The following is a 25,204-nucleotide window of genomic DNA, read 5'->3' on the forward strand; positions in this document are numbered from 1 at the left end:
CTCACCAGCCCACCATTCCTTTCGCCGGACGAGAGTTGAGCGGCCCAACCCTAAGCAGCATCCCCGCGCTAAACCCATCACCGCCACCATGCGAGGGATCGGCGCCGCCGCCGCCGCCGCCGCGAGGCGGCACGCTGTGCTCCCCTCCTCCTACGCCCCCGCCTTCTCCTCCTTCTCCGGCATCGGCGGTGGTGACGGAGGTTTCGGACGTGGGCGCGGGCGCGGCCTGCCGCCCTCCGGCCCGCCGCGCGCTCCCGGTAGGACCATTTCCGACGACGACGGCGCGGATCCCTTCTCCGCCGCGGCACCCGCCGGGCGCGGCCGCGGGGAGCCCGCGGCTCCCTCCTCCGCTACCATCCCGTCCTTCGCCGCGTCCTCTGGCGTCGGTCGCGGCCGCGGATCGCCGCTGCCCCCGCCGCCGCCACCCGAGGACGCCCCCAAGCAGCCGACCCTCACCAAGCGCTTCGACGACGCTCCTCCGCGCCGCGATCCGGAGCCGCCGAGCCCCGAGGCCTCGTCCTCCTCCGCCCCGCCGCTGCCGCGCGCGCTCCCGTTCACCGGCGCCGGCCGCGGCGTGCCGCGGATGCAGCAGCCGCCGGTGGATAAGCCTCCGGAGGAGAACCGCTTCATCCGGCGCCGCGAGGCGGCGAAGCAGGCGGCCGTCGGGCCTACCTCGGCTCCCGGCCCGCAGCAACCGAAGTTGTCGGGGGAGGACGCTGTGAAGCGCGCATTGGAGCTCCTGGGAGGAGGAGGCGGAGGCCGCGGCGGGGGCCGCGGCGACGAAGATGGCGGAGGGCGCGGTGGCAGGGGTCGCGGCTTCCGTGGTCGCGGCCGTGGCAGGGGTCGCACGCGTGACGACCGCCGGTCTGTTGATCTGGATGACCGGCAAGCGATCTACTTGGGGGACAACGCCGACGGTGAGAAGCTGGAGAAGAAGCTTGGCGAGGACAAGATGAAGATTCTGGAGCAGGCGTTTATGGAGGCGGCAGATAATGCGCTGCCACATCCAATGGAGAATGCGTACCAAGAGGCTTGCCACACAAACAACATGGTGCGTACGGCACTGCAGTGGATTTTGCTGAGTTTTCCAATCTGAATGTGCTTGGGTGGTTCCTGATTGTTCTTGTGGCTGTGGGTATGTGCGTGCAGATTGAGTTTGAACCACAGTACCATGTGAATTTTGCTAATCCTGATATTGATGAGAAACCACAAATGTCATTGGAGGAGATGCTTCAAAAGGTGAAGCCCTTCATAGTTGCGTATGAGGGCATCCAGAACCAGGAAGAATGGGAGGTAATTTCTTAAATTGGCCTTGCAGAGTATTATCTTTCCCCTTGAAAATGTTTGTGCTAGTAGATACTGTTTTTTTTGCCTACTCAAGTAAGGGTGACGTAGACAATTTATGGTCTTCATCATGCGGTCATATAGCACATCTTCACTGCTGGTACAGGAACACTTTGTATTAGGGTGATGAAGACAATCCACACCATGATGCTATGTTTCTGCAGTTTTAGTACAAAAACGGGTTTGTGGTTGATAATATGACATGATAGTTACCTGCTTGAAGTTTGACATTGGCTACACCCACATTACTGCTCTCAGTTTACAAATGTATATGATTGTGGTATGTGTCTAGTTATACTTAAGTAACTTGACGACTATTATATTAGCATACATATAGTTATCCAGATTGATTTCATTTCTCTAGATGGTATTAGGAGTTTTCCATTCATATATACTCACATAACTCAAAATTGCTCAAGTGGATACTACATATTAATTTTATAAGCATACCTGTTTCTAGTGTTAGTGTATGTATCGCTGATACTTCAGATAGGCTGCCATACCCGTATCACATCTGCAGCACTACCCTCTGATGTGGGTCATGACATATGCGTGCCATTAACCCAACATCAGAGGGCAGTACGTCAGTGGGAGTGTGGAGCTGGTTCCATATTGGATATGACAGGATATGGCAAATACACGGCAGCACGTGTATCAGAAGTATCAAGAAATTGCGATCTAAAAAAAATTCCTGATACGCCTTACAATGCTCGCTGATACCTTGATCCGACATGCTTCTTGTCCATGAGATGAGTAACAGAGAGATGGAAAATTTGGGAGAGCCTGGAGAGGTGGGCAGGGTCCGAGCAGAGCACAAACCGAGGGTACTAGTACTAGCAGGGGCGGATCCAAGATCACACAATAGGGGGGGCTCAATTTCCTCCTCCTCTTCCCCCTCCTCTCTTTTCCTTCTTCCTCCTCCTCTTCATCTATGGATAAAATTTATAGGGGGGGGGGGGGGGGGGGGGGCGCTCCAGCCCCCACGTCGGATCTGCCCCTGAGTACTAGAGATATGAGGGCATGGGCTACCCATTTTGCTAGTCGTTGGTGTGAAATAGTGGCTGGTGGTGAGTGATATATGCCGGTGGCGAAGCCACGTTGGGGGAAGAAGAGGGAGCATCCAAGAAGGGCAAGTGGTTGCGGGAGTTGTGTGCGTAGAGGACCAGAAGAGTGATTAGGGTATCCTTAAATGGTCTGTGTGGGCCAGCAGCCCAGCACATGGAAGCCCATCTCATCTTTTCTCTTCTTTTCATTTCTATTCCTTTTATCTTGTGCTGGACATGATTCAGTGTGAGTTTCAATATTTTAATTGCTGTGGTGTTCATTAGCTGCTTGCTTAGTAGTAGCAACCTTCAATTTTGTATTTTTGTATGTCTAACAGTTACTACTTTAATTATATCTTAGTGATATTTAAGTATATATTTATATATATTCGCCCTATTAGTGTATCCTTGTTTTTGGACAAATGCCGTATCACTGTACCTGCATCCATATTGGCATATCGCGTTATTGTGAAACATAGCCTGGAGTCTTTACAGGATCACATTCACATTCTGTGTCAGATCATTAGATTAATATGCCAACCAGCACATATAAATTAATGGTTGAGTTTTTTAATTACCATTTAACTGTTCTAATATAATCTACTGTTGTGTCACTATCAGGAAGCTGTGAAAGATGTAATGGCTAGAGCACCCCATATGAAAGAGCTCATAGATATGTACAGTGGACCTGATGTTGTTACTGCAAAACAACAAGAAGAGGAGCTGCAAAGAGTTGCAAATACTCTCCCTGAAAACATCCCTTCTTCAGTAAAGCGGTTTACTGACAAAACTCTACTCTCTCTTAAGGTTTGTGTTATCAAAACTTATGCTCTGAACAATATCTGTGGTAGTGGTGTTTCAACTTTATGTGTTTTCATTTTGAGTAATCTCACTCCTGAATCTCATCTGTTGATGAGAGAAACACAATTCATGTCTAACTTGGCATTATAAGATGTCACCATCTGTAGTAGGTTTCTTTCCAAAATAGAGCTTCCACTTGTTGCCACATCGAACGTGATGTTTAACTATAAGGGGAAAAAAATCCTTTGTTTTATTTTTATACATATTTCACAATATCTCAAACATTTCCCCTGTTTGAGTATCATCTGGTCTAGTGGTCTTGTGCACTGGTTATGGAACATATTTCATGTAGCCATGTCATGACATGCTGTCACAGAGATATGCATTCAACAGGTAACACGATAGTAGATGTTCGTTTCTATCTTGAACTGTTGAGGCTTCTTACTGATTGCTACTCTCCTTATCTTCTTCCTTCCAAAATAAGATAATCAATATCGTATCGTGATGGGTTTCTTAATTCCTTTACTCTTTCTGTGTGTTGCAGAACAACCCTGGCTGGGGTTTTGACAAGAAATGCCAATTCATGGACAAGTTCACTCGCATTGTTTCAGAGCAATACAAGTAGAAAGGTCTCTTATACTGTTGTAGTAACCATCTCATTTAGCCCACAAGGAGAATTGAAGGTTTTTTTTTGAGGGAAGATGTGATGGCCATCTTTATGCAATGTTTTTTCTCTTTTGCTGGGATGCTAGTCTGATAAATAAAATTGCTGATACACGTGGTTTTCTTTTGCGGGATTTTCCTCCCTGTCAATTTGCTTCTGCACAAGTGTAAGCATCGCCGCCATTTTATTCGTCATATGAAACTCTGATCCCTTATCTGGGATACTTGGGTGCTAATCAAATCGTTCTTTTGGAAATCAGAAGTTAGTAGTTTTGTTGTACAATGCAATACATTTCTGGGCCTTTTTCACTGGACACACTGCTAGTCTCCATGGAGCGCTCTGTTCTGGGAGCGCCAGCAAGAACACCAGAATCATATGGTGAAACTCACACATACCAGTATACAAGTATCGAATTCTCAGTACGGTTTGTCTACTATACGGTATACATGTATAGCAGCTTGTACATTTCTTCTCTTTTCTAATATCCCGTGTGTAAACGCCTCTTGATCCACAAGAGAGACGAGATACCTACCTATCTAAACCCCTAGAGCTCTCCTCTGTGCTCGGTACAAACTGTTATCTTCTATTCTATACAAAAGCGAAGCAAAAACCGTGGAAATTGCAGCAAATTATGTTGAATATGATTCGAATGGTGTGCGCCCGGCAGCACCTCCTTTGCCCAGTTGCCCGTCTTGGGAGGAAACCTAGGATTTCACTGCCCAAACTTCTCCATCCAGGCGCTTCAAGCGACCACACCATTTTCAGTGCCTGGAAATGCATCTCGGAATCAGAATTCATGTGTCCGTGAGACTAGTGTTCGTCCTGGACTTTTGTTGGGGGAGTGAAAATTTACCTGAGAGCTTCTGAGTCGTGCTGCCGCAGCGGCTGGTTCTCGTTGTTCTGGCTGTCGAGCGGCATGTACTGGGACATGATGGACATGATCTCCGAGTCCATGTACGACTGCAATCACAAGAATTACCAATGAATCTTCATCTGTACATTTTATATTTCTTGTTGAACTTGTAGAAGACGAGGGGACTCACCCTGAGCCTGTACTTGTAGAAGACGTAGCCGGCGATCCCGACGCCGGCGACGCACGCGACGGCGACGAGGGTGATGAACCAGCCGAGCTTGGACATGCCGTTGGCTACGCAGACGTCCTCGCCCCGGATGTAGAGCTGGTTGCCGCTGCACGTGCACTCGTAGTTGCCCCACGTGTTCTTGCAGTGGCAGTCCGGGCAGGTGCACGCCAGCTTCTCCCTGCACTCGTCCAGGTCTGGAGATGGAGGAGAGGAGCAGAGCAGACATGGATGGATCAGTCAGATACTCTCTCGATCGATCAGCATGGTGAACCAACCAACCAACCAAACCAACCTTCGCATTTGTGGCCGTCGCCGTGGAACCCCGGCGGGCACCGGCACCCGGTGAGCGCGGTCTCCTTCACAATCACCGGCGAGCGAGAGGTTAGCGGCGGCCATTGCCGGAGAAAATTCATGCAGCAGATGGGAGAGGATCGAGGAGGCGCTGGTGTTACTGCGTGCGTACCGAGCAGGCGGAGAAGGTGTGGCTCCCTATCGTCTCCGACCAGCACCCGCCGTTGTTGAGGGCGCACCGGCCCGGCCCGACCGCCTGGCAGTCGGTGTAGCCGTCGCCCTCGTAGCGGACGCCGTTCACCACGGGGCACTCGCAGACGCGGCCCCGGTACGTGTCCCGGCAGGCCGTCACGTTCGTCGCCTCGTCGCGCCAGCACCCGCCGTTCCGCCGCAGGCACTCGTTCGTCTCGATGTCTGCAGCAGATCCAAAGAGCGAGGGGGATTCTTCGTCAGATTCGAAAGGAACAGCCATGTTTCTGTCATCTGTCTCGTTGTTCAAGTGAACAATTTCAGAAAGAAATCAGAGATGTACCAGGGCTGAGGCAGACGCGGGGCTCCGTGCCCTCCTTGAACCCGGCGCACACCGCCTTGAGCACCGCCGTCCTCTCCAGCTTCCCTGCAAGTTGAAAACTCGTGTTATCTCGCTGCAAACAGCTCTCGAACGATGCGAGTTTTACAACAAAGCTCTGTTATCATGAGGAGTTGAGGACCAACCTCTGTACTGAACGTTGTTGATGACGAGGGTAGGGAGGATGGTCACGTCGCCGCGCGAACCGCTACCGATCTGAAACATTTGCAGCATCATGTTCATGTTATCATGAGTTCTGTCAGATTCAGGTTCCGTGCAAGAAGATTGTGGTGTGAGGAAGAACCTGGTCTTCCTGCTCCTTGGACAGGACGGCGTTCTCGGCGTCGGCCTCGGGGTCGCCCATGCACTCCAGCACCTTCTTCAGGTCCAGCCCGAGCGCGGCGACGACGTCCTCGGCGCAGGTCTTGCTGTACTTCTTCTCCTTCATGGAGCACCGGATCTTGTAGTCCATCACGTAGTCCCACCACGCCCACGGCCGGCCGCTCTCGTTCGCCACCCGGTGCACGCACAGCTGCCGCAGGTTCTCCACCACCACGTCCTTCCCGTCGTACCCGGACCCAAAGTCCTGCTCCGGGTCCGGCGCGCAGTACCTGCCACCACCACCGCCGCCGTCGACATATCAGCCACCGCCGCCGCCGGCGCAACCCGATGCAAGCTAGCTCTCGCCGTCGCGGGAGATGCGCGTACCTGCCGTGGTTGATGCACTGGGACTTGCACTGCTGCGTGAGGCGGAACGCCTCGGGGCAGTACCAGGTGATGTAGTGCGGCGTGAAGCGGGCGTAGCCGCCGCGCTCGAGGAGCTGGGCGTGTCCCCGGAACCCGCGGATGAACTCGGCCTGCTCGTCGCACCGGGCGCCGCACTCGTCGTTGCTGTTGGTCCAGAGCTCGTACTCGACGCGCTCGTCGGGGTGGGGCATCGACTCGCGCCAGTCCAGCTTCACCACCACCTCCTCGCCGGCGGCGTCGCCGGCGGCGACCTTCTGCGCCATCTTCTTCAGGGACTCGCCGAACGCGCGGTTCACCAGCGCCGACGGGATGTTGATCTTGTCGATGTACTCCGTGCCGGGGGACGCCTCCGGGCTGTCCATCGTCAGAAGCTGCTCGTCCACGCTGTCGGCGATCAGCACCGCCGCTGCGCCCGCGCGCTGCGCGTTCCACGCCTTGAGCGCGAAGAAGCAATCTGCAAGTCGCGGCGGCCGGAGATGCGTCAGAGCTCAGACAACTGCTGCTGTGAATGGTTGCTTCATCGACGAATCACTGATGCTGTTAACGTGCTTTTCTTTCTACAGGGTGCTCTAGTTCTGAATTTTTTTAATAAAAAGTATGCGTTCAAGTGAAGTGATCTATTTGCAATTCCTGATAATTGGTTTCTGAAGCTGCTGTCGTTCGCTTCAAGGGATCACGGCACGCCGACACCAACTGGGATGGTGGAAAGGCCTCGGATCCAGGAAGTTGAGATGGTCGTATCAGATGAGATGTGTGAGCTTCAGAGTTCAGACATCAGAAATGCAATGCTTCAAGGAATCAAGGCAGCTTTTCTTGGTTCAGGGTTGTCAGTTTAGAGACAGGCACTGAAACTCTGAAGCTAAGAAAGGAGCAATCTGATGCCAAATCATCATAAAACAACATATGCCCAAATTTGAATTTTGGAGAAACAAATTGAGATTAAGAAAAGGTATAAGGAAATGAGACAGACGACTCCAATAATGGTTCGGAAGTTGGGATGGTCGTATCAAATGAGGTGTGTGAGCTTCAGACATCAGAAATGCAATGCTTCAAGGGAGCTTTTCTTGGTTCAGACTTCAGAGTCGTCAGTTTAGAGACAGGCACTGAAACTCTGATGTTAAGAAAGGAGCAATCCGATGCCAAATCATCTTAAAACAACCGATGGCCAACTCCGAATTTAACAAAACCAAAGTGATTTTATAAGAAACAAAATGAGATTCAGAACAATCGACAGTATGTGAGACCAAGATGACTCTGATGATGGCTCTGAAGTCTGAACTAGGATTCTGTTCTACGCAGGTGGTGTACCGGTATAAGCAGATTTTCAAATATAGGCAGCAACGAGTTTGTGACAATTCTACTACTATCTGATGTTTTTTTTTTAAAAAAGAACTACAACTGTTTAGTGCTTGTGTAGTGGGATTCCATCTATTCAAAACAAACTGAATGGAACAAGAGTATCGGACTGCGTCTCATTCATGTAGCCCCTGCTTGCTGGACTGAATTAGAAAAATCTTATGGTAACACCTTAGTTGGAGATCAATCGGCATCAAATGATTAGAATACACTATCACACTTAGATGGCATGTCTAGCCCTGATACTCACTGACCAACCATTCTAAATCATGATCATATCTAGAACATTGCTTTCCGACAGAAGCCGGGCACCACTGACAATAACTCAACAGCAAAGCAACTACTGACAGCTGACATAAATCATGATATTGACACGAACGAATCAGCGAACAAGCTTTGTTTGTCAAACAGAAAACGTCAGCAGAAACGTGACTTCAAAACATGCCGCTTCTTCAATCTTCATATATCAGAACTGAATTTCGTTAAAAAAATGTTTTTCAGAATTGAACTCGAGATATGTTCAGGACGCCAAAATTTATCGCCTTTTGATCAGGAGGAATTTTTAAGAAAAAACATTGAAAAGGAGTGGTGTGCACCTACCTCCACGATCAAGCAGGAGGATGACCGGGCGGCGGGACTTGGACTTGAACTTGGTGTCGAACTCGGCGCAGCCGGTGGCCTTCTTGTCCGGGTAGATGACGACGCCGGTGAGCGTGCCGCCGTAGTCGGGCACGCCGAAGTTGCCGATGGCCGCGTCGTGGTGCCCCCGGATGTGCTCCGGCGCCAGCACCCGCACGCTGCTCTTCTCCACCACGAACCGCCCCCGCACAGCCACGATCAGCAACAGTAGCTGCGCCGCCACGACGCTGGCGAGCCACGGCGCGCGCCTCGCCATTATTGCCGGGCGCGGGATCAATCAATCAATCAACCGCCACCGGCCAATCCCCCTCCTCTCCCCGGCAACGATCGAGAGGAGGGACGAAGAAGAGGAGGAGGAGGAGGAGGAGGAGGAGGAAGAAGCAGACTTGAAGCAAGGAATTGTGGGCAATGAGTCGAGTTTGGTGGGCAACAAGCGGGGTTAGGTGGTTGTGAGCGAGAGGGTGAGAGAAATATGTGTGTATATATATTTGCAAGTTTGCAAGTGATCGTTGCAAGCGCGCATGAGAGGAAGACGAAGAGAAGACTTGGAGTTGGGAGGGGGGAGATGACGGAGGAGGGGGAGGTTGCTTGGATCGTAGAGAAGGGTGTTTGGTCCGGGAGGCATTGGTGTCAACATGTGACGTACAAGAGAAGGTGACAGGGAGAGGAAGGTGCTTGCGAGAGGGAGCAGCCAACTGCTAGCAGGTGTGAGGCTAAACAGAGAGAGGCCACTTCAGAGTAGGAGAGTGAAAGTGACAATTTTTGGAAGAGATCAAATGGAATCAGGTGTGGGAGAATAATCTCAAAAGGAGGGAGAGGGAGAAGATCAGAGAGGAGGCTGTGGCTTGGAGTCTCTTGGACACTTTTGGCCCTGATATTTTTCACCTTTTGTTTTGAGATCAATCCTGATTTTTACCGTACCCCTGAAAATCTTTGTTTCTGGTCAGTTTTTTTTTCTTCCAATTTTTGTTATGCACGCAGTTTTAGATGATTTAGTGGCTGAAAGTGCAAACTCGAATACAATTTTTTTGGTTTTTTTAATAATGCAATAGCATACTCCATCCGCTACATCACAAAGATGTACAAAATACATCACTTATTACAAGTTGCACTCTATGATTTTTGGTTAATTTTTTAAAAGCGATACTTATTTCTTTTTTTTACAAATTTAAATTTCTACCAATCAGCAAAGTTCATTGTTTTGACATGGGACGCTTGACCTTTTCAACAAAGAATAACCTACACATAGCCACATAGGGGCGGTGGCTACAAATAACCTGCTGTGACATGCTCAAGACTTTGTTGCAATGTTATGACGTTACACATCGCCTAAATGTGGATCATCTATATTCCAAGACATTTTTAGACGTGACATTAGCGCTTGTATATTCTATAACCAAAATTAACAGCACGGTGGGGTACATCGATCCTGCGACATCACGCAAGCAACAAACAGTTCAGTCGTTGCGTTCCCGCTGCAAGCGTTCTAAACACACACACACACACACACACACACACACACACACACACACACACACACACACACACACGTTGCTTGCATTGAGAATTTTCAGACAGGCTGTAGTACCACTGCCCGGCAGCGTGCCATTCAAGGGAAAAGACCTCCAAAACTGAACGAATCCTTTTTTTTTTTCGAAAGACAAAACCAAATGATTTCTGAACTGACAAACTGGATGGGAATTTTGTAACAGGGAGATAATTTGAGGGGTCGGTTAAGTCTTTGGTCAGTCAGTCGTCGGACTTCTCGTGTGGTGCAGAGAGCACGGCAGGGGCTGCAAGTCTTGGCCGACCGCGTGTCCGGCCGGTTTGAGCAGTCGTGAGTTTGAGTCGGTCTCGGTGGACCTGGGAAGGGGTCGACGGCTAGACGTGCTCCTTGGGCCATGTCAACCTCTCCCGGGTGACAGGCCGGCGGCTCTGGAACGTTTTGGCGGAGCTGAAACGATGGACAAGTGTGCAGTGATGCCCATCTGCACTGTACAGTAGCAACGAGCAGTTAGAAGGCTAGTGTACTGTACGAGCAATTTGACCATTCGAAACATTGTACTGTACTTAGCCAAAGAGGTGGGCAGCTTCAAAATCTTCACTCCCTCCCTTTAAAAACGTAGATCGTTTTAGATTCATCTGTCATTAACAAATGACGTCCTCTGTCATTAACAAATATCTTGGTAAAGTTGGAGTTAGCCAATCGTCAATATATATATATTCAAAAGAAAAAGGTGATAGCGTTGTTGATATCACGTGCAACAAACTAGTATCCACGGGGCCATTCTTAATCGCGATTTTTGGCCAAGGGAATCACGACTCACAGGAACATCCTTGCATGTACTATGTCTTTTTTTTAAAAAAAACTTTACGTCAAAATTACACACCTCAACTATTATGGAAAATTTCCGCTTTTACGTACCAATGAAAATTATGGTACGATTCGAGTCTCCAAGTGAATAGGATGTGTGACTACCGGTACACATTACTGGAATTGTAACAAATGAACCTATTTTATCTGAGTAAGTATCCAGTAAAAGAAGTGCAACTCAGAGTATTCCTTACACATGCTTATATATTTTGATGCTCCAAGACAAGAATTGTATATGCTGCTACTTTGGACAAATTCGCTATGTTTTGACAGAAATATTATAACACGTCTACATTAATAGTAGTTTATTTAAGCACTCTATTTTTAGAAGAAATAAATAACTGCACTCATAATTCTTTATACAGGAAATTCAACTATCTCGGGCACAATGATATATTAGTTGAAATGCCAGCCTTATGCTATTGTAGTAACTAAAAGTGTAACATAAAACCCATAATCTATATTCTGAATAAAGTTGGTCCAGCACATAAGTACAAGTGCTAGGTTTCATGTATCATAAGGAGGTAAACTTTTCTTCTAAATGGCAGTAGATAATAAAGATGAAATGGGGAAGAAAAAACCTAGATGGATAAAGTTATGACAGATGTGCTGTAACACAAGATGGCATAGTTCAAGTTAAATTTCAATTAAAACATGTTGCAACACATATGGAAGTGAACCCTACCCATTCTCCCATATGGTTGGATTTGATGGTGCGAAAGGCCACCTTATTGGCAGTATACAACATGGCTATAACAACAAGTATGTAGGGCGTGTTTGGTTTTCGCCTAAGCACGCCTTGCCAAACTGCGCTAACTGTGGGCTTACCATTTTTTTGCTAAGCGATTCCTCCGCCCGTGTTTACGCCCAGCATCGGTGTGAAATATAACTAGGTGCGGGCGTGGACTCCTGAGCACGCCAATCTTTAGTGTCAATCTAAACGCTCGTCTGTGCGCAGTCAACGACCAAATAATTGGTCAGGTTTCCATTGGAAGCGATCCAAACATGCCCGTAGTCTATTCTTTTTAACAAAACAAAGAAAACTATAATCCTTAAAGCCAGCCATAACTTAAGATTTTTGTTCTTAGTATCTGATGCCGGGACCTGACTGTTAAAATGTATACTTCATTAGACGGGTTACAACATCAATTGGTATATGTAAGGGATAACTAAATTATGTTCCGAAATTGCCACTCCATTTAATATTAAATCTTTAGTTTCAAAAGAAATTAGAAATTTTAAATTCTAGAACTTTATGGCAATCACAGTTTCATATCCTTCTCATTGGATATGTGGTGATACAAGATTATTGGATGCAACCTTTTCCACTCCTAAGCTAGCTAGGCCTTCGCCGATCAACACGAGCCATCCAACCGTGGGCTGAACTATGCCGTTATCGTCGTCTCTCTCCTCCTTCCTCGTCCTCCGCCACCACCCGCCGCGCTCGCTCCCGCCAACTTCAAATCGCCCGCCGCTGCACCTCCGCCTCCTCCTCCCTCCGTTCGCACGGCGCCGCGCCTTCGTCTGCCAGCCGCTCGCCGCGGCGGCCACGGACGACATGGCTGCTGCGGCCGCGGCGGCGTCGCCTCCCACGCTGCTCGAGCACATGGGCCAGGCCGGCGCGGCCGCGGACCTCACCGTCCTCGTGGCCCACATCCAGAGCGCGTGCAAGCGCATCGCTTCCCTCGTGGCGTCCCCCGGCAACGCCGAGCTGTCGAGGGCGAAGGCGGCCGGCGGAGGGGGCGTGGCGGCCGACCGGGACGCGCCCAAGCCGCTCGACGAATTGTCGGTGCGTGCTGGCTTCGCATGTTCTTGAGTTGAGTTGGTAGTCTCGTTCTCGCATTTGACTGCATGATTTTCACGCGACATGAACAAAAAGGTGTTACATTGTTGCGAATTGTGATCGATCTAAATGCTTGATATGGCAGTATGGTACATAACAGCATATCCATCTGAAGTTGCTTGAAGTTCCTAGATCAACTAACTAGTTCGTTCCTGAAATTTTATTAACTTTGACATCATAATTTTAGGATATTAAAGGGTAAAGACTGGGATACCTGAATCATTGCTGAATTCACTTGTATAGAGTTTCGGTTGCGAAATCACATATGCAGAGTGTTTCCATTACTCTACATACCACAAGAACTAGCTTTGAATATTCTACTACCATGTCTCTTGCACTCATGGCAAAATTATGTTAATTCTTTGCTTGAATTCAGAATGATATCATCTTGTCATCGCTCAAAAGTTCTGGAAAGGTTGCAGTCCTCGCGTCTGAAGAAAATGATCTGCCTATTTGGATATCCGATGATGGTCCATATGTTGTTGTTACCGATCCGCTTGATGGTTCTCGCAACATTGAGGTCTCCATACCTACTGGAACAATATTTGGAATATATAACAGGCTAGTGGAGCTCGATCATCTCCCTTTGGAGGAGAGAGCTCAGCTCAATTCGCTGCAAAGTGGAACTCGCCTTGTTGCTGCTGGGTATGTCCTGTATTCGTCTGCCACCATCTTGTGTATCAGCTTTGGTGCAGGTACCCATGCCTTCACATTGGATTGGTCGACTGGAGAATTCATTCTTACACATCCTTCCCTCCAGATACCACCTAGAGGTAACCAAGTGTAGCAGTCTTCAGTAATTTGCTGCTTTCCAAATTCTTCGCTGAACATTGAGCAGTTGTTGGTCATTATTACAAGTTTTACCAAAATTACTTTCTGAACTCTCAACATGAGTAGTTTGTGAAGATGTCACTGAAAAGCTTTCTGTGGCTCAAATACTAAACTGAACTTTATAAGGTTTGCAACAGTGCATAAAAACCCATTCCCAACCTGCATCTTTTAGAAGGTTCTTTTATCTTTGCTCAAAATTATAGTTGCATATAATGCCAGGACAAATATATTCAGTGAATGATGCACGGTATTTTGATTGGCCTGAGGGCCTAAGGAAGTACATTGACACAATCAGACAAGGCAAAGGACAGCACCCAAAGAAGTACTCAGCTCGCTATGTTTGCTCACTGGTTGCTGATTTCCACCGGACGCTCATATATGGTGGAGTTGCTATGAACCCAAGGGATCATCTGCGGTTGGTTTATGAGGCGAATCCTCTCAGTTTCCTTGCTGAACAGGCTGGTGGTAGAGGGTCCGATGGCAAGAACAGAATCCTCTTGATTCAGCCCATCAAGCTGCACCAGAGGTTGCCATTGTTCTTGGGGAGCATGGAGGACATGCTTGAGTTGGAAAGCTACGGAGATGTCCAGCAGAAGGTTAATCCTGGATATGAAGTTTAACAATATGTAAAAATACTCAGATTTTCTGGTGTTCTAGCAATACAGTAAGCTAAAAGTAAAACACTTACAGCAATCCTGTCTTTGCATGACCAGAATTTGTTATATTTCGCTGTGAATGTAAGTATTATGAATTTTTTTAGGCAGATTGCACAACCCTACACCCTATTTGATTACAGGATGCCTGTTTGTGAATATTAGATAGCTTCCAAATAGCAAAGCACTTAAGAGCTTTGTAGTAGCAGTCGTGCTTTGCAAATGCTGAATATAAGCAGCGGAGTGAAGTCACAAAAATACTGCACCTTGCAGTTGCAGATTAAGGAATGCTGGTGGTTTCAACATTCATGGCCAAAGGGCCGGTAAAATACGTGCTTTCGAAAATCTTTGCAACTCCTTGGCCCATGATGAGCATATTTGAGTCATATGTAAGCTCTGAAACTAGAAACACGCAATTCTGCATGACTCGTGATGGTTAATACCAGGAAACGTTACACTTACATATGAGAAATCCTGCAAATGATCAGAGCACAAGGATTCTTCCGATCATCATTTCAGGAATAGTAGCACACTGGTCGCTAGTGGCTGCATCACCTGACATTACGATCCTGGTGATAAAGATCACAGGGCTGCAATATGGCTAAAACTCTGGGCAAAATTACAGCATAGATCAGCAACCAAGGAGTGAATGATAACTGATCCCTCACATCAATCCATACAATCTTAAAAACCTACGTGGAAAGCGGGAGGATCACAGTGTAGCTAGATAGTGAATGATGTACAAAATTACGGTGAATCTGTCCAAACTCAATTCAAAGTTCACTGCTCCAAGGCAAGTTGCTTGTGCCGGTTGAGATCGTTGAGGTAGCTTGAGCGTGTGTAATCTTCTGAATCACATGAGTCAAACATCAGGGGCTTTACGATTTTAGGCCTTCTGACCAGCTCAAGTGACTCCCGGTCTCCCTTCAAGAAACAGACCACCTGCAGGCAACAAATCAGGGGTCAATTTACTCATTTTGCACTTCAGTTGGCAGATAAAGATCCACTCACTCACCGATTTCATACTAGGCCGTGAGGTTGAGCTGTGGTGAATGCACAAGGATGCCACTGCTAGGATGTACACCATCTCTTCAGGGTCATATTCGTTGCCGAGGGAAGGATCCACCAGCTCTTTGATGTTGTTTGCATCAAGCAACGGTTTTGCCTTCACAGACAATGAACAATTTGTGAATTCCATGGGGTTCAGAAGCATGTAATTATGCTACTTCATGTTTTCTGTTCATTTCATTCTATCCGAACTCCTAAATTATCTATTTATTTTTTTGACAATGTCAAAGAATGAAATTTGATGAACTGGTTTCAATATATAAAGTATATGGTAGTAGTTTGCTAAATGTGTACCCATATCACTAGGCTCTGTCTGGAGGAATCCACTGCTTTCCGCCCTGTAACTAGCTCAAGAAGTAGAACTCCATATGCAAACACATCTGTCTTCTCATTTATGATCCCATGCATGAAGTATTCTGGGGCCATATACCTAAAAGACAGCACAAAATCAAAGTTGAAACAACAGTTACAACACTATTTTCAGTCTTCTGGATAATAAGAAAGCATGATCAAGAGCCAAAGAGGCTCACCCGAATGTGCCTTCAATGGGATATACAACAAGATGAGTCAATTGGTCAGGAAGCCACTTGGCAAGCCCAAAATCTGATATCTGCAAAAGAAAAGAGCAAAACTGTAACTCTTGACATCCCTAGGTTTTATAAGGAACGTGATAGTGTAATCTAGCAGTAGAAACGTACCTGAGGTTGGTAGTCTTCAGTTAAAAGGATATTAGAAGCCTTGATGTCTCTGTGAATTATGCGGCGATGGCATCCTTCATGTAGGTACAGCAATCCTTCAGCAATTCCAAGTGCAATGTTGAACCTGACTTTCCACTTCAGGGGTTCCTTTGTACCTGATCAGCTAAAGTCCATTTTAGCGCTAGACTAAGGGCATCTCAGTACAGTCTAACAGACAATGGACTTTTTTATATTAAAAAGGTGAGATGCTTGAGATCTCAGACCATGCTTGAAATGTAGGGGACTTAAGAAAGTGAGTGTAAGATATATAAAACAGCATGCATAAATGGAAACATGAACTTCTAAAAACTCGACCTGCGGGGGGTAAGACAGCCCCTGGGTTTTTTACTAAGGAGAAGACCTTCTCACGCAGGCCGAGAAAACCTAGGAGGGCCCAAACCAACCACAGCTATGACCTGGGCCGGGCCTTGACCTGTGCTTTGGTTATGGTGACAGACGAGGGGATTTTTTTAGCCTCAGCCTGAAATTCGCTCCCACGGGGAGTCAAACCCAGGACCTGAGGAGTGCTACTGAGGCCATCTAACCAATTCAGCTAGAGACCCTTTCAGATATTATTTGAACGATTATGCTGTACTGGCATAAAAGTTAAAGATCTGCTCTCATAAAATTCTTAATGTGAAGTGTACCTCGCCTTTTAAAAATGTTTGCATAAAATGTGCCCCCATATCACATAAAATCTCTTAGCTATTTCATTCATTAGCTAACAAAAGTGTTACTCTTAGATAGGAATATACCATGCAGAACAGAAGCCAGGCTTCCATGAGGTGAGAACTGCAAAACCAAGTGCAAGCCCCCTTCCACACTGAACCCCAAGAGCTGTGCTGCGTTTGGGTGGTTAACATGGGCTATTATTCCAAGCTCAGATAAGAAGTCGCTAACTCGGTCCTCTTTGTTACCGCCTTTTGTTAATCTCTTCACTGCCACAAATTGTCCATCAGCAAGCTGTCCTTTGTATACCTCAGCATGCCCTCCCTTGCCGATCAATTTTTCTAGTAAAGTCAGGCATAAAACAAACTCAGTTGATACTCAGGGCAGCTAAGATGATAAATTCCAGCCAAAAACTGTATTTAAAAATTGAAGTTATCACCTTAAAAGATGGAAATAAGAAACAGAGCTCAAGGAATTACATTTCCATACTGTATTGTCAATTGTCATGATGAAAAAGCTAGCTTAGATTAACAGGTGATCTTAAACTTTTCCAGCTAAAGAGCATGTGCATGCTAAAAGGACAGTAATAGGTCATCATCATTAACCTAAAGAACCATTCATGATTAGGACCTCAGACCCTCACGTAATATCATTTCTCAGTGAAATCATAGCATTGCAACTGTAAAAGGTACATCCCACCTCACGAGTTTTGCAATGATAGTAGCAGAACCTAATCATTAAATCACTCACAGCAACAATGAAGTAAGTGTGCATGACTGCATGTTACCTGAACTAAATCTGTCAGTTGCAGTACAAAGCTCTTCGTAGTCAAAGCTTCGCCATGATGGTCTCCACTTCCCAATCTCAGGAAGGATCTCAGGAGCAATGGCACTGCAGTCCATTTGGTTCTTACCACTCCGCATTCTCTCCAGATACCCTCTAAGCCCTCTGCTCTTGGATCTCTGAGGGAATGTCACTGCTCTACCCATGGACTTCTTTCTTCTAAGTATTAGCCCGCTGATCAGGTTCCTCCACTGCACATTATGGTTTGATTCTGCTGACTGCTCCACCGAGGCGCTGTCATCAGAGTCCACACTACCAGACACTGAGATATCTAGCACGGCACGGGGAGAGCTCCGATCAGCACACTCACTGTTGTCGTCGCTACTGCTCTTGGTTCCAATTCTGGGCATTTCTTCAGAGCTCCCACAGTTGTCATCATTACTGCTCTTGGATCCAATTTCAGGCACTTCATCGGGGCACTCACCGTTGATGCTCTTGGAGTCCATTTCTGGCATTGGTTTACAAGCACCATCAGATTCAGCACACTGGATGTTGCTGTCATTGCCATGCCTATCATTCTGATCTTCACTCGATACGGTGGCTTTGATTACGGACCCACCGCTACCACATTCCTCCGTGGTTGTTCCTTCGGAGTCTCTCTTAGTGTTCTCTTGATCCTCTCCTGCAGAGGTATGGGCTATAACAAACAAGTTTGTGAGTACGCCATGACACTGATTTTGCATTTATGAAAAAATCAGCTACCTAACTACAATCAAGAACGGGACAAAGTGCAAAGCAAGTCACAGCAAGAAACAAAAACACAATGATAGACAGATTGTCTGGCTTGCCATGAAAGGCACGTGCTGCCAGATGCGAGTACGTGAGGCGTTCGATTGCAGAAGTTTTTTCCCCCCTTCAACAGAAAACATATATGAAGTACCCCAAAAATTGACATCCGCACCACCCCTTTGCCTCCTTCCAAAACTGATGTTTTGTTCCTCTCTACCACAGCCACAGGCTCTGAAACGTGAAGGAGGCGCACAAATAACAGCAAAAGTGTCCATTTCAGAGGCTTTGGTAGAGTTGGAAATTCGGCAGAATTTGACCATCTACGAGTCCTCCATGGAAACGAGAGACCGCACGCCCTGGTATGTATTTTACTGTTTCGAATTAGACCAGAATCTCAAACCTGACACCAACCAACTCTCTTCCGAAAAAAAAAATCAAAATAACTGTTCAAACTTGAAAGTTGCGTCATCAAACTCCAAGAACCCATAAATCAAATCCAGCATTAAAACGAGAAACTGCTGATTTGCTTCTTGGAGCAAACCCAACATAAATAAACATTTCCATACAATAAAACAAAAAGGTAAAATCGAGAAAGAAGAGATTCAGTAGAGCTTGCAAGCCACAGAAATGGGGGAAAGAAAGGCCATCAAGGATGGAGCGCAGCTCACCTTCCTTATCTGAAGAACCGGGAAGATCCTTGAGCAGCCGCTCGTCCTCCCCTGCCTCTGCTGGTCCACGCAAGAAAAACTCCATCAGTTTCACCATCGCCGGCGACACTTCTCGCAATTTCGTTCCCTCCCCCACACCGAAATCGACAGACGAATGTATATAGAGAGAGAAAGAGAATAAAAAGGAGCAAGCTTTTTATCGGCGCTGCAGAATCTCCCAGAGAGAGGGAGAGAGGATGGGAGAGAGACGAAGAATACCTTCCGTGGTAGCCATATTAACCTCCTCCTCCTCCTTCCTCCCGGCACCAACAACTTCGCTTTCAAGGGCAATCAAGCTCGTCGAGGACAGCTCCTCCCGGCGCCGTCTCGCATTGAAACAACAACACTATACCAACTTGAGCCGGAAACGAGCGCGCAAGCGAGATGGGAGGGAGACAGGGGTACTTGGAGCTCGCACGGCACCCAAGAAAAATGGAGGATGGGGGCAGGCGCAACGAAATTAATACGTGGTGAGAGAGAGGGAGGGGATTGAGGGGACGGTGCGGCGAGCCCAGAGAGGTGGCGGGTTCTTTTGAAAACCGCAGGTCCGCAGCTTGCTGTGCTGCTGTGCTTTGCTTTGCGCTGCAGGCTTGCGGCTATTCCTCCCTTCTCTCAAAAGAAGAGAACATATAGGCAGCAGGTCTAGAGAGAGAGAGAGAGAGGAAGAGGAGAGAGAGGGACTGGGCAATGGGCACTGATGTCTGGTGGTAGTCCCACAACCTTTTGTAGTGACCTCTCTAGACCTGCAGTGGACCTACTACACGAGGCAAGAGGAGAGAGAGAAATATTTGCAAAACCTTGTGATGGAATGGGTTCTTGTGGAGAAGAAGAGAATGGGGGAGATTTGAGAGTTGGTGGTGGAAAAAGCTCGGATTTTGATATGTCCTTTGTGCTCTTGTGCCTTGTGCCTGCTCCTCTCAGTAAATCTTGGAGCGTGTTGGACTGGGGAAAAAAATATACTCTTCAAGGTGAAAGATTAGATGTTGATGCCTGCCTTTGTGCAATTAGGAATGGGGATATATCCATGTTGGATACAGTAGACAGTAGTTGGCGGGTTATTTATCTTCCCTTTCCAACTGCAGCCCTTTCTTTTGGATTTTCTCCTCCTCTTTTGCAAATAGGGGCTTGGAGTATTGGCTATTTGCGAGTGCTAATGGTACCACCTCCTAAAAGAAGGCTAGAGCTAATAAGCGTTGGGGCACATGCATTGAAATGAGCAGTGTAGAATGCGGTGGCCTTGCTGTGGTACCAGAAGGCATGTCTGGTCTACAAATTTTATGGATCATGCTTTGCTTCAAAATGTTGCGGCATTTAAGGTTGGGTTGAAAAGGCTGCCTTCCTTTTTTCCCGAAAAGATAAGTAGTAATGCCACATCGGCACTTATTAAAGCTCAAGGACAAGCCGACTAGCTGAGGATAAATGAATTCTGAATGAGTAGTATATGATGCTGAAAACATATTCCCACAACACAAACTGGTTTATCCTCAAAACTAGGCGCTCTTGTAGCTGAGGATAAACTGAACTCCAACAAATAATACACCTTTTCTTCAATTTGGTGACCGCAAGAAAGCCATTTTGTGTCAACATTGTCCTCAACATGAACCTAGCCACAAAATTTGTTGCAAAATCTTCTATAAACATATATAGGAACATCTTAAATACAGATTGAAGAAAAAATTGCATGTACCATAATTTGTTGCGTACTTGTCCGTCAAATTTGGTGGATGTTCCGCTACCGATCCAAAAAAAAAAACAATTCGGTCAACTAAAAATGTTTCACCATGATATTGCGCTCAAGACAAAAAGGGAAGTGTTCCAATAAACAAAAGTAGTGCTTCTCTAGTTGAGTTTGCGGATGGTCTGTTCATGAAAGAAAAATCCATTTCAATGGAAAAAATGTTCTAGCTTTAGAAGAATTCTTCAATGTTGAATAAAAATGTTGTGCAAACGAATCTACACGTCAATGTACATCCGATGGTACTCAATTATACAATTACACCATTACATGATATTATAGTAAGTACACGCCATTTTAATCTAGTCACAATTTTAGAAAAAGATGCTACTTCCATGGTGAAAAACACGGGGAATAAACTTTAGCAGTGTCACATTGGATGTTCGGATGCTAATTAGGAGGTCTAAACATGAATTAATTATAAAACTAATTGCAGTAACCATTTGCTAACGATGGATTAATTAAGCTTAATAGATTCGTCTCGTGAATTAGACTCCATCTGTATAATTAGTTTTGTAATTAATCTATATTTAATACTCCTAATTAGTATATAAACATCCGATGCAACAGGTGCTAAAAACTATTTAGTAGTAAACTCTCAACAGGTGCTAAGGTGGTGTTAAACTCTTTAGTAGGGTATCCAAACGGGGCTTGTTATCGAGGAACCACCCAGTTTTCCCATTCTCAAAGTGTCAACCTCAAAGGTTCACGCACGGACACGCAGCGGCCAAGTGGCCAGCGCTAGTGCTGTATGGGCTCCTGCTGATTGTCTATGGAGAAGTCCAAATCCCCGCACCCCAAAGCACATGGAAATTGGAAGTTTGGAACGGCCGGCCGCATTCACTCCCATCGCCCATCCCCAACGACACGTTGGAGAGATCACCAGACACGAAGCCGCGCGCGTATCCTGCGCCGCAAGGACGACGGCGTGTGTCCGAGCCCCAACCCAGAGCGGCATCAATCCGTATCCACATAGGATACGCGATCAGAGCAGAAGAATCATCCATTCATCCCTGCCCTGCGCAGGGCGCCAACGTTAAGCTCGCGGATCCATTCACTTCGCTTCTTCACTTCCCCCAATTGCCACAGCACACCTCATTTATTACCGCGCCGTTGGTCAGCCAGTGAGTGCCCTGGTTTCCAAGTTTGAATCGCTGGCCACGAATGCCTAGCCTCCCTGCTCGCGTGCCGTTGCTCATGCGAAAATTCGATCTCGACACTCTTGACAGCAGTCGCGGACCGCACGTATTTACGTGGCTGGGATGCGAGGGTTCCGCGAGAGAAATCCAGTGCACAATTTCACTTGACAATATCAAAACTAAGAAACTCGGTAACTGTGCCCGTTGTTCCTCCCACCAAGACCAGCGTCCAGGCGTCCGCTGGCCTTTCCTCTCCAATAGTGCCGTCAAATGCTGCAGCGAATGTGGATTCTTCACCAATTTGATAGATATGCATCAATGGTAAGCATGATTCCTCTCTTTTTTAGTTGCTTGTTTTACAGATCTGAGCGAGAGAGCCACAGCGAGAAAACGGAAGCTAGATACGAGTTTTCAGGTGCTGGTATTTGTTCTGCAAGTATTTTTACAGATCTGAGCGAGAATAGGTCCTGCTACTCGAAGCTGCAGTTTAGGCTGTAGCTGTCCATTCAAATATCAGAAGTCTTTCTTCACTATATTGTAGTATTTTGTTTAAGTGCTAGATTTCAAGCACGTATGAGATGGGAATGGGTGCGACACTTTTTGAGGGAGAATTCCTGACAGTACTATCTTGTTTCCTCTGATGTTTCTAGTGACACTTCTATACATCACCGTATTATGGAGTTGACAGTAGCAGAGTAGCTTAGTTTCACATACTTTGTGTATTGGCGCTTGCTTGTCCTATACAATTGTCCTATCTGCATTACATAGGCGTGAAATGAGCCTAAATGTTTATTTGTTGGACCAATGTATGTATCTATTGATATAATTTATAATTTCACGACTTATTTGAATTTACAGTGCATTCTATCAAACAGGCCACAAAATAGCATATGTTGATCAAGTTTATGTTTGATCACCATGATCTATGGGTCTATTCAAGAGCTATTAATTTGTAGCTGTACAAGTCGTCATCTGTGTTGTTATCTTTGTGTGACATGGCAGATACATATTAGACAGCAGCCATCTGAACAGTGTACGTGCCCTTAGCAGTAGTGTTATGTCATTAGGCCTCCTCCAATGGTATCATGTCTGCTAGCTCATATGATTAAAATACAATATGTTGTCTAGGTGGAAGAGGGAGAAAGAAAGGAGAGAGAAGAGCTATCCCTTGATCAAGTCTTATGCACATATTCCAAGACTATGTGGGGCTGGTACGTGTGTCCATTTATATTTTGAGCTATGCGCTAAGAGTTAGATCATTGAACAATTTGTCTCTTATGCTATTTTTTATTGCTTTAAGTTATTGGTTGACTCCAACCGTTGGGGTAAGTCTTCCCGTGGTGACAGTGAAGTGCATCTACTTCTGCTATGCTGTACAACTGCATGTTCCTCCACTATTCATCATTTCCCCGCCCGGTGTAGCGTCGGTGTAGCTGAAAAGGACCGGCCGGGCTTCGTCGGAACCCGGCGCGGAAGCACTCGCGGACACGGAGCTAGGCGACGGCGCGACGCCACCGCCCACCAGTGCTGCCGCGGCTTGTTTAAGGTGCCACGTGCGCAGCGAACGCGACAGGAGACGACACTAAATTTGATTCGGAAGTGCGCCACTGTCCCCGTGCGAGTGACGCAGCAGTGCTGCACTGAGGCAAGAGGGATGATGGATTAGGCAACAACGGCAACCGTGCCATTGCCTGAACTCGGAAACTCTGAGGCGTGATCCGGGATTTGCTTTGGAGCGCTGCAAGCGCGCGTGGTGCAGCTGCGTGGCACGCGACGACGACCCTCGTACTCCAAACATGTCGCCCCTTCGGGAAAAGACGGGAGCAGCAGGTGCACCCAACCCTCTCCCGTTCATCCCGTTGCGACTTGCGAGAGAGCACACTGCACACTCACTCCATCGCTCGTCAGCCCGGCCGAACCCAACCAACCGAACTGGCAAGAATCTCCCACTCCACCTGCGTCGTCCATCCCATCCTCTCGCCGTCTCGCGAATCCGCCCGCGTGCCATTCTCAGGTCACTCACCTGTGCCGCCCGCGCCTGTCGTGTTGTCATGCCATTCAATTCCCGAACACCGTGTGCGAACGGCGGATAAATACGGCGCCAGCTCGGCACACGCGTGTTGCGGTGCGTACGGTAGCCGTGGCGGGACCCGTACGCGAGAAGAAGCAATAGCCCGACGCCAACATGCATCTCTTCGGACGCGCTGTCAGGTTGGACGGCGCCATAAAGCCCTTGAACGAGCTCTGGGTCCCCCGTCTGTCTGCTGGCGACGGCCGACGGCGCCAGTACTGTACACTAGAGGAATGGCAAACCCATGCATGAGACGGATCACCAAAGGGAGGAAAGAAAAAGTGGCTCGCCGCCGGCCACGATGGATATCCAAGTGGAGTGGCTGTCACCGTCGGGCGACGAGGCCGCCGGTCAAACGCCGCCGAGCACGCACTGGAGCCGAGCAGCCGTTGGGCTAGACTTTTCGGCAGTGGATAATGGTTCGGTAGGTTCCCGTCACGCTCCCGTGCTCCACTGCTTGGACGCCCAGACTTTGACCTGACGTGCGTAGCATTTTAAAATTTCTACTAGCGTGCTGTCTTCGCTCGGGGAGTTGAGGTCACCGTGCTGTTGTTGCTACGTGCTCGATGGACTGGTTGGAGTGGTGCCAGTCGCGGGCAAGCTGACTTCACGGGGTTGGATGGAGCACGGCGCGCGGCGAGTGAGTGGCACTGCAGCGGAGGAACAAACAGTGACGCCCCTGCCTTGTTTTGTGAGGAGCTGCAGGCGGCAGGCCACCTAAAGCGCTGCGCGCGAGAGAGAAGATTGAGCAGGTGAACGACTCCATAGGCAGATACTGTATTACTGTTACTCAACATGTGTCCTGGAACGTAACACAGGAATTTACACAAAACATGAGATCATTTTCTCAGGCCTTCCGAAAATCGACGAGGATGGAGGTGAAGGAATTGACTTCCCCCGCGAAGATTTTTCTTTCAAAGAAAAAAAAAATCTCGCGTGCTCGTGCTGGGCGGCTGGGCCTAACCGTTCCCCCCCCCCCCCCCCACGGAGAGGATGTTCATTTTGGTTTAGGTAATCAGGCATGAGAAGAGCCATGTATCTCACAAAGAGATATGATAGACAAAGATGTAATGGACACTTGTGGCTTTCCCTTTGTAAATACCTGCAAAATAATAAAGCAGGTCAAGTGCTTCAACTTGATCAGCTTTTGTCATAATAATCTTCATGTCAATACAAAGCTGTGGGTCTGAGGACGCGGGCTACTGGGGGTGGAGGGAAGGATCACCAGTACACAATCAGCGATTGGAGAGCAGTGACCGGTGATCAGGGG

General features: G+C 47.5%; 4 protein-coding genes and 1 long non-coding RNA gene across 6 annotated transcripts in view; 3 read left to right on the forward strand and 2 right to left on the reverse strand.

Moving 5' to 3' along the window:
• LOC101774860 (translation initiation factor IF-2) lies at window positions 1–4,001 on the forward strand. Its single transcript, XM_004965573.4, has 4 exons — window positions 1–1,051; window positions 1,150–1,293; window positions 3,009–3,194; window positions 3,733–4,001. Exons 1-4 carry the CDS (start codon window positions 89–91, stop codon window positions 3,811–3,813), a joined length of 1,374 nt encoding a protein of 457 aa, XP_004965630.1. The 5' UTR covers window positions 1–88; the 3' UTR covers window positions 3,814–4,001.
• A 227-nt stretch (window positions 4,002–4,228) lies between these two features.
• LOC101774188 (vacuolar-sorting receptor 6) lies at window positions 4,229–9,183 on the reverse strand. Its single transcript, XM_004965571.4, has 10 exons — window positions 8,497–9,183; window positions 6,502–6,994; window positions 6,098–6,404; window positions 5,940–6,009; window positions 5,758–5,841; window positions 5,398–5,639; window positions 5,227–5,290; window positions 4,896–5,128; window positions 4,706–4,812; window positions 4,229–4,620 (listed from the first exon to the last, which is right to left on the reverse strand). The coding sequence occupies exons 1-10, from the start codon at window positions 8,789–8,791 to the stop codon at window positions 4,614–4,616; spliced, it is 1,902 nt and encodes a 633-aa protein (XP_004965628.1). The 5' UTR covers window positions 8,792–9,183; the 3' UTR covers window positions 4,229–4,613.
• A 3,002-nt stretch (window positions 9,184–12,185) lies between these two features.
• Window positions 12,186–14,376, forward strand: LOC101775263 (fructose-1,6-bisphosphatase, chloroplastic). The gene is made up of 3 exons (XM_004965574.2): window positions 12,186–12,698; window positions 13,129–13,525; window positions 13,803–14,376. The coding sequence occupies exons 1-3, from the start codon at window positions 12,297–12,299 to the stop codon at window positions 14,201–14,203; spliced, it is 1,200 nt and encodes a 399-aa protein (XP_004965631.1). The 5' UTR covers window positions 12,186–12,296; the 3' UTR covers window positions 14,204–14,376.
• Window positions 14,377–14,626: 250 nt separating this feature from the next.
• On the reverse strand, window positions 14,627–19,693 carry LOC101775669 (receptor-like cytosolic serine/threonine-protein kinase RBK1). 2 transcript variants are annotated; one of them, XM_004965577.4, is made up of 9 exons: window positions 19,209–19,693; window positions 18,951–19,007; window positions 17,498–18,190; window positions 16,797–17,051; window positions 16,003–16,157; window positions 15,835–15,914; window positions 15,599–15,734; window positions 15,252–15,401; window positions 14,627–15,178 (listed from the first exon to the last, which is right to left on the reverse strand). In XM_004965577.4, the coding sequence occupies exons 1-9, from the start codon at window positions 19,222–19,224 to the stop codon at window positions 15,017–15,019; spliced, it is 1,704 nt and encodes a 567-aa protein (XP_004965634.1). In that variant the 5' UTR covers window positions 19,225–19,693; the 3' UTR covers window positions 14,627–15,016. The 2 variants fall into 2 exon arrangements, with proteins under 2 accessions (XP_004965634.1, XP_004965633.1); XM_004965576.4 differs by having other exon boundaries at window positions 18,951–19,010.
• A 2,272-nt stretch (window positions 19,694–21,965) lies between these two features.
• LOC111257035 overlaps window positions 21,966–25,204 on the forward strand; it is a 4,714-nt gene continuing 1,475 nt past the window's right edge. Inside the window, exons 1-2 of the long non-coding RNA XR_002677443.1 lie at window positions 21,966–22,184; window positions 22,992–23,074. This is a non-coding gene — a long non-coding RNA (uncharacterized LOC111257035). The remainder of the gene's footprint in view (window positions 22,185–22,991; window positions 23,075–25,204) is intronic.

The sequence above is a fragment of the Setaria italica genome, chromosome IV (assembly GCF_000263155.2).
Source record: "Setaria italica strain Yugu1 chromosome IV, Setaria_italica_v2.0, whole genome shotgun sequence".
Taxonomy (NCBI): Eukaryota; Viridiplantae; Streptophyta; class Magnoliopsida; order Poales; family Poaceae; genus Setaria; species Setaria italica.

Coding starts and splice junctions, on each gene's coding strand:
- LOC101775263 (XM_004965574.2), top strand. CDS start 12,297: ATGCCGTTATCGTCGTCTCTCTCCTCCTTCCTCGTCCTCCGCCACCAC. Junction 12,699..13,128: donor AGCCGCTCGACGAATTGTCG/GTGCGTGCTGGC, acceptor GCTTGAATTCAG/AATGATATCATCTTGTCATC. Junction 13,526..13,802: donor CCTCCAGATACCACCTAGAG/GTAACCAAGTGT, acceptor ATATAATGCCAG/GACAAATATATTCAGTGAAT.
- LOC101775669 (XM_004965576.4), bottom strand. Junction 16,158..16,796: donor CCTGGCTTCTGTTCTGCATG/GTATATTCCTAT, acceptor TTAGCTGATCAG/GTACAAAGGAACCCCTGAAG. Junction 15,735..15,834: donor CCCATTGAAGGCACATTCGG/GTGAGCCTCTTT, acceptor GCTGTCTTTTAG/GTATATGGCCCCAGAATACT.
- LOC101774860 (XM_004965573.4), top strand. CDS start 89: ATGCGAGGGATCGGCGCCGCCGCCGCCGCCGCCGCGAGGCGGCACGCT. Junction 1,052..1,149: donor CTTGCCACACAAACAACATG/GTGCGTACGGCA, acceptor ATGTGCGTGCAG/ATTGAGTTTGAACCACAGTA. Junction 1,294..3,008: donor AGAACCAGGAAGAATGGGAG/GTAATTTCTTAA, acceptor TGTCACTATCAG/GAAGCTGTGAAAGATGTAAT.
- LOC101774188 (XM_004965571.4), bottom strand. CDS start 8,791: ATGGCGAGGCGCGCGCCGTGGCTCGCCAGCGTCGTGGCGGCGCAGCTA. Junction 5,842..5,939: donor CAACAACGTTCAGTACAGAG/GTTGGTCCTCAA, acceptor TTCAACTTGCAG/GGAAGCTGGAGAGGACGGCG. Junction 4,813..4,895: donor TCTACAAGTACAGGCTCAGG/GTGAGTCCCCTC, acceptor TTGTGATTGCAG/TCGTACATGGACTCGGAGAT.